The sequence below is a fragment of the Dunckerocampus dactyliophorus genome, chromosome 18, assembly GCF_027744805.1.
Source record: "Dunckerocampus dactyliophorus isolate RoL2022-P2 chromosome 18, RoL_Ddac_1.1, whole genome shotgun sequence".
In the NCBI taxonomy this organism is placed as follows: domain Eukaryota; kingdom Metazoa; phylum Chordata; class Actinopteri; order Syngnathiformes; family Syngnathidae; genus Dunckerocampus; species Dunckerocampus dactyliophorus.
The window spans coordinates 10,226,697-10,233,525 of NC_072836.1; the positions used below are offsets into that span (position 1 = coordinate 10,226,697).

Genomic DNA, 6,829 nt, shown 5'->3' on the forward strand with positions numbered 1-6,829 from the left:
AGCCAAAACTAACCACATTTTTTATTTAAAAACTTAATTGTATTAGAAGTACAGACATTAGGAATGTTTTTTCTAGTCAGCATTCATGTTTTTTGGACAATTGAAGTAGTGTAAAAAAATATATATACGGAAATTATCTTAGAGAAATTATAAGGCTTATACCAGTTTAAAAAAAATACTGTAAAATACAAAAATGTATAAATACAAATAATTTTAAAAAGTCATATTACAGAAGTAATTATTTATAAAGATCCTTCTTCCCATGGGACGCTAAATAATAGAGAATTATTTAAATAATACTCACAAATAAACTGGTTAAAATTCCATAATGCCAATGTAACATTCAACTTTGAATATTTCCAAATTCCAAAAAAAGATTAATTACCTTAATTGATAATGGAATCTTACAATGAAGACCGAGTTATTTCATTAAACTTCCCGTGGACGTTTTCAATTTAGGTAAGTATGACAGGGAACGTGTTATTTAAAGACTAAATGTCTATTGCATTCCGTGGTGCTTCATCAAATACTAGATTTTCAATTATGTTCACCAATAAAACATTTTAAATAATTGCTAGACTGACTACATCGTCTTATTCTATCGACATACAGTATATATTAGCTAGTTAGCTAGCCGATGCTAAAGCTAGTTATGGCTTCAGTGAAATAATGGAAACTTGATAGCTCATACTATTCCTTAAATAATCTTTATCTAGCTACTTTCCTGAATTTAAAACTATTAGGTATTGACCAGAAAAACAAACAAAAAACCCTGTAGTGAACTCGATAATCTCGGCAGCTAGCAAGGTTTTGGGGGGAGCAATAGTTGAATCAGAGCCAATAGTTTTGCCTTTTCTTTTTTTTTTGGTTAATTTACAACTATTGACTTTATTTTGCTTAATCAATTGTGTGTAGTAGGGGATTCGTTTTGATTGTTTCATTGTCTTCAATTGTTATATTTATATTATTTTGCAGTATCAGTCGGCATTCAGGGACCTTGAATCATTCCAAGTAAAAAGTATTGTATCGGCAATACTGGCCCTGTATTTACTTAGTATCTTATTGCCCGACTCTATCAAAAACAACAGTGGACAACTTTGGTAGCATCACTTGTTTTAATAACAGAAACTAGTATACTGTATATAAAAAGAAGCTCAATCATGAGACCGTGCGTGTGCGTATAAAGTGTTTCCTAAAGCAAAATGTTCTGTCATAGGACATTATTTCTAGGACATCTTTGCTGGGATGGAAGACGATAAAGACATGTTTTGATTGTCTTGCTTATTAATAATAACAGGAATGGGCCAGGGCCTATAAGACAAATCCAGCCATATTTTTGTGTGTTTTAATTTCTCCGCTCTAATCGTCAAGAGTCCACTTGGGAGACGTCAAACAGTGATAGAGGTTAAAGTACCTGAGGTCTGCTGCGTTTTGGCCCTGGAGAAGCACAAAATAAAAATTTAAAATAAAAAAAAAATCGAGCAGAATCAACAAGAATCAGTGCAAATATGGCCCCTTGGGAATAATACATGGAGAAAAAAGCTGCAGGCAGGCATCCATTGTCTACATCCTTCTTTCCTTGCTGTCCATCCAAACTCATCCGCAGCACTGACAACATGTGAGCCTCACACGGTTGCAAAAACTGCCACTACTCCTGGTTCTGATCAGAAGAGCTCATGATTGACATATGTCTGCAGAAAATACTGCCTCTAAAATAAATCTAAAATATCTGAATCTATAAATGTGTATTTCTGCATGTGGCATGAAGCTAGCAGGTAAGACAAAAAAGTAAAGACAGTAAATATACTGGATTCTCTGTGCATTAAGGTCTGTTTTATGGTTCTATCCGAAGGTGGCGCCGCAGTTGGGACACCGTCTCTGACGCAGGGCGAAACAGAATAGGATGCCCAGCGGAAAGAAGAAGATGGCGCAGAGAATTCCCAGGCAGGTGAAGTCATCCTCCAGAACACCAACTCTGGACAAAAAAAAAAGTCTCAGTATAAACTAATGCAAAAATGTTTTTATCATGGCTGAAAAGCTGTTGGTTAGTGTCAGCGCTGTCTTTTGTTTTGTAGGGCAATCGGTCGTCACAGTGAACAGTGGTCTCATGACTGCAACACATACACTGCACGACCTTGAGGAGGAGCAAATAATACATTAGAAAAACAATCCACAACAACTCATTTTACCACACCCAGCTAGTATTTTTTTTTAAACATACAAGGCAGTAGTTTTACTTTTTCTTTGTTTTATTTAGCTTAATTATTCAGTGGTGCTTAACCTCACCTTACACTTGTATGACAGTTAAGAATGCTAATACGGTTATTGACGTTTTTATGCTGGTGACAGCTTGCCCCCGGAGCTGATTCATTTATCGTCGAATCGACATGACTGTGCTCATGCTGCCTTTCACTGACTATTGTGCAAAGATAACTCATACATGTCTGCAGCTGGAGTGAAACGGCCAACAGGGTCAGAGTACTGGTCGCCTGTTGGACCTCAACTGACACGGAATCCATGTTTTCTGCTCAATATTGCTAATATCATGATACAGGAATTGTGCAACGGTATACGGCAATGCATACTACTCCTAGAAGAGAGAAAATATATTTCTAAAAATATATAAATGTGCAATATATTAAATGTATATAACATATATATAATATATTCTAATGTATAAATATGAGTATTTATGTAGGTTGTACATGTATATCAGGGGTGCACACGCTCAGCATGCAAGTTACAAGTGGACATGATCTCTCTCTATAGAACATGTATATAAAATATGACCAGTAAACTTTGAAACTACTAAATACAAATGATTAGTATTTCACATTCACAGTTTCAGAGTTTAAAAAGGTAATCTAAGTTGATATCGTACAATAATTCACAATTCAATTCAATAAGATAATTACACATAATTCCTTAATAGTTGCAGGGTTTCCGCTGCATGTAATGGAACGTGGCGCAGCACCACAGTAAAATAAAAGCTGCCACACTTTGGAATTTTTTTTTTTAACACGAAAACAATGTTTATACATTGTATGTATTGACATCCAGTGCTGTGAAAAAGAGTTTTTTTCCCCTTCCTGATTTCTTGTTTTTTTTGCATATGTCACACTTAAATGTTGCAGATCAAACAAATTTAAATATTAATCAATGATGACACAACTGAACACAAAATCCAGTTTTTAAGTTAAACTTTATTATTAAAAAGGGAGAAAAAAAAATCCAAACCTACATGACCCTGAGTGGAAAAGTCATTGCCCCTTAGTAACTGGTTAGGCCACCCTTGCAGCAACAACTGCAAACAAGCGTTTGCAATAACTTGCAATGAGTCTCTTCCAGCGCTGTGGAAGAATTTTGGCCCACTCATCTTTGCAGAATTGTTGTCATTCAGCCACACTGAAGGGTTTTCCAGCATGAAGCGCCTTTTTAAGGTCATGCCACAGCATCTTAATAGGATTCAGGTCAGGACTTTGACTAGGCCACTCCAAAGTCATTCAGCGGTGGACTTGCTGGTGTGTTTTGGATCATTGTCCTGCTGCAGAACCCAAGTTGGTTTCATCTTGAGGTCACAAACAGATGGCCGGACATTGTCTTTCAGGATTTTTTTGTGCACAGCAGAATTCATGGTTCCATTTACCACAGCAAGTCTTCCAGACCATCACACTACCATCACCATATTTTACTGTTGGTATGATGTTCTTTTTCTGAAATGCGGCGTTACTTTTACGCCAGATGTAATGGGACATGCACGTTCCAAAAAGTTCAACTTTTGTCTCGTCAGACCACAGAGTATTTTCCCAAATGTCTTGGGGATCATCAAGACGTTTTCTGGCAAAATTGAGACATGCCTTAATGTTCAGCAGTGGTTTTCATCTTGGAACTCTACCAAGCAGGCCGTTTTTGCCCAGTGTCTTTCTTATGGTGGAGTCATGAACACTGACCTTAAAGGAAAACTGCACTTTTTTTGGAATTTTGCCCATCACCCCCACTCCTTATGTGAGACATGGACACATGTGTCTCTCTTCTGTGTGTTTTAAAAGATATAAAAACATAAAAATAGCAACAGCTCAATAGTGCACGTAATGGGATCCAAAAAAGTCAATTGTTTCATGGCTGCGCTTCACGTCATGAACTCCACTCTAGAAATGAATGATAATGGCCAACACGGTCCACTGTACATCTACTATCTTGTTTAAAAAAAAAAAAAAAAAAAAGTCTGTACTACAAGAATGTTTTTAAAAAAACATCCAGTCACTACTTGCAACCCTGTCATGTGCAATCACTTCCTGAGAGATATTGTACCACTTCAAATGTTGGCCATTCTGCCCCAGTCACCTTTGAACCCATGTGGCTCATCTGACTGACAGGATGTAGGCAGACGTGCAGAATCTGAAAGCCACGTCCGCTCACAAGACACACACTACATCTGTGTCATTGCTCAACTTCACATTCACTAAGCGTGATGACGAAGGCCTTAAAAGGATGCAAGCACTGTAAAGGATTCGTCATGGTGAACACGCGACACTCACATTGCGCTCCTTGTTAAACAGACATGACTTATTTGGCATCCAACCATTACCAAGCGTTTGTGTGCTTGTGTTTGTTATTACCTGCAGGCGGGACAGCCTCCTACCACCACCACAGAGGGCTGGATGACTGTGTAGGTCCCAGCGTAGGGCTGCTGGGACACAGCCGTACCCGTTTGGGCTGGGGGGTACCCTGTGGTTGGGGAGAAACATGTACATGATGCTCAATTAACTTCTCTGACGAATCCGCTGTAAATAAAACAGGAAGTTCCAAGTCAGCCCAGAGCAAAGTGTTAACAACGTGATTAAAAGTGCTTAAATGCAGCCATTGTAATGAAATGCATATGATTAAAAAGGTACAAAGTACATCGATCAAAATATTACCGATTTGTAGGTTTAATTTGGGGTCACTTACAAGCTTTATTGAAGTTTTGCTCTGCAGACCTACTTATGTGAACTTTGATATCACGTCACGTGAGTACAGTACTGTGATGAAACCTTCCTTTGCTTGTGCAAAAAAAAGGGACTGACCCTTCATGTTTACACGCTTCAATCATTGGCTATTAAAGTAGCGTTATGTTTCTCTTTAAACACTTTCCTAGTCGTTGTAGCTTATCACGATGAAGCCCTACTTCCGGGTTACAATCAAGACTTCCGCCCTTAAACCAAAAAAAAACCAACATCCTGTTGCTACATAAAATGTATATTTTATGCATGTTGTGGCGATTACCTGTCATTTATGGTTCATATAAAGCTTTAAAGGGCATTTATTTTCATCTTTTCGCTAGGTTCGTGACGCTAGAGAGCAAACCGCTCAGATAGCTTGAAACGAAGCCGGAAGTGGGCGGCAGTGAGTCATCTGCTCCATGTCTGACAATGCGACACACGAAAGCCGAGCAACCCACCTTGGCCGCCGTCTGGGTACTGGTAGGGCGGCGGGGCGGGAGGTGGGATTGCCCCGTAGCTGTGCTGCTGCGGGCCATACTCGTAAGCCCCGGGAACAGTGTTGTAGGCGGGAGGTCTGTCCTGAATAAGGGGTTTGTTGTCCATCGTGTCAGCAGACGTAATGCGTCCTCAAGTTGTCCGCTCTGCTTGTTTAACTTCAAAGGAATGTCCCTCCAGGTACGCTCAACGCTATTCACAGTTTGTCGTCAACAACAACACGATGCTGGTACACAAATAGTGGCGACGTACAAAACGAAACAAAGACAAGACGCTGCGCCAAAAATGAAAGTTCGTTCCTCTCCATGCGCCAACTTTCCTCCGTCGCGACTCGTAAATACCAAAAAATAAACAGCAAAACGTTCACTACGCAGCAGGAATACTCCGATAGTTAACTTAATTCCATGTCCCTTCTCTTAGTAGTTGGTCCTTGGGCACCAGAAGAACATCCATGCGTCGTCTAAGCACATTATAACTCAGATGAACTCCAGCCTTTTCCTCCTTAGATTGTCACAAGAGAACAATCATGTGATGAGACGCTGTATGCGCGCACCAGGCTTCTTAAAGGGACAGTACATCAAAACAAATGTCCTAGTTAGCAGTACCTTGTTACACTTATTTTGATAAGTACCCATTGCACTTGCGGTTTAATCTGATGTCTTACAGTCTTAAAGAACAAATTTAGTCAGAATTTTAGTTTTTAAAAGTTGCCGTCTGGCTTTATAGGTACTATAAAGTACTATGCAATACTTTTTTGTTGTTGTTTCAGTATAACAATAAAAGCATTTTTTTACGATTTGAACTTCGTTATGTTTATTTTGCTTTGCAAAGATTAAGTCAGTCATTACAAAAGTAATTTACTACGATATGTTTCAGCTGCGTCATAAATGCATTCAACCAGATAAATTCCGACACCCCCTGAACACCACTTTTTGATAAGGCCGCACTGTTGTGGGCGAGGCTCGATGACTAAACCACGCCTTCCGATAGTCACGTTTCAGTACAACTTATAAACATTCGTTTAACAAACAACACTACATATCAAATGTTTTATCACACTTAATTTGTTTTAGTTGGGTTTGGCTTAAAACCTTTAGCTGAAATTTGGTGAATTTACTTCTAAGTGAGATTGCGAATATGTATGGAAACATACGCCAAACTGTTCTGTTATTTGATGAGTGGAACGCACCTTGCTTTTCAATAATTAAGCACAGTGTTAGTATAAATTATTTAAATGTGCAAGTCAATCACCTGGAGTATTCAGCTGCTTCCGGGTTTTGACCAATGGGAAAACCACAATTCCCACCCCTTTCCTGTGTTTCAACCAATCAGACCGGTGCCTGCCCCCATTT

The 6,829-nt window shown here is 38.9% G+C and overlaps 1 protein-coding gene across 1 annotated transcript; it reads right to left on the bottom strand.

The window, feature by feature from the left end:
* Positions 1–1,496: 1,496 nt before the first annotated feature.
* On the bottom strand, positions 1,497–5,998 carry bri3 (brain protein I3). The gene is made up of 3 exons (XM_054760737.1): positions 5,441–5,998; positions 4,620–4,728; positions 1,497–1,975 (listed from the first exon to the last, which is right to left on the bottom strand). Exons 1-3 carry the CDS (start codon positions 5,583–5,585, stop codon positions 1,843–1,845), a joined length of 387 nt encoding a protein of 128 aa, XP_054616712.1. The 5' UTR covers positions 5,586–5,998; the 3' UTR covers positions 1,497–1,842.
* Between the last annotated feature and the right edge of the window lie 831 nt (positions 5,999–6,829).

Coding starts and splice junctions, on each gene's coding strand:
- bri3 (XM_054760737.1), bottom strand. CDS start 5,585: ATGGACAACAAACCCCTTATTCAGGACAGACCTCCCGCCTACAACACT. Junction 4,729..5,440: donor GTACCCAGACGGCGGCCAAG/GTGGGTTGCTCG, acceptor CCCCAACCACAG/GGTACCCCCCAGCCCAAACG. Junction 1,976..4,619: donor GGAGGCTGTCCCGCCTGCAG/GTAATAACAAAC, acceptor TTTTTTGTCCAG/AGTTGGTGTTCTGGAGGATG.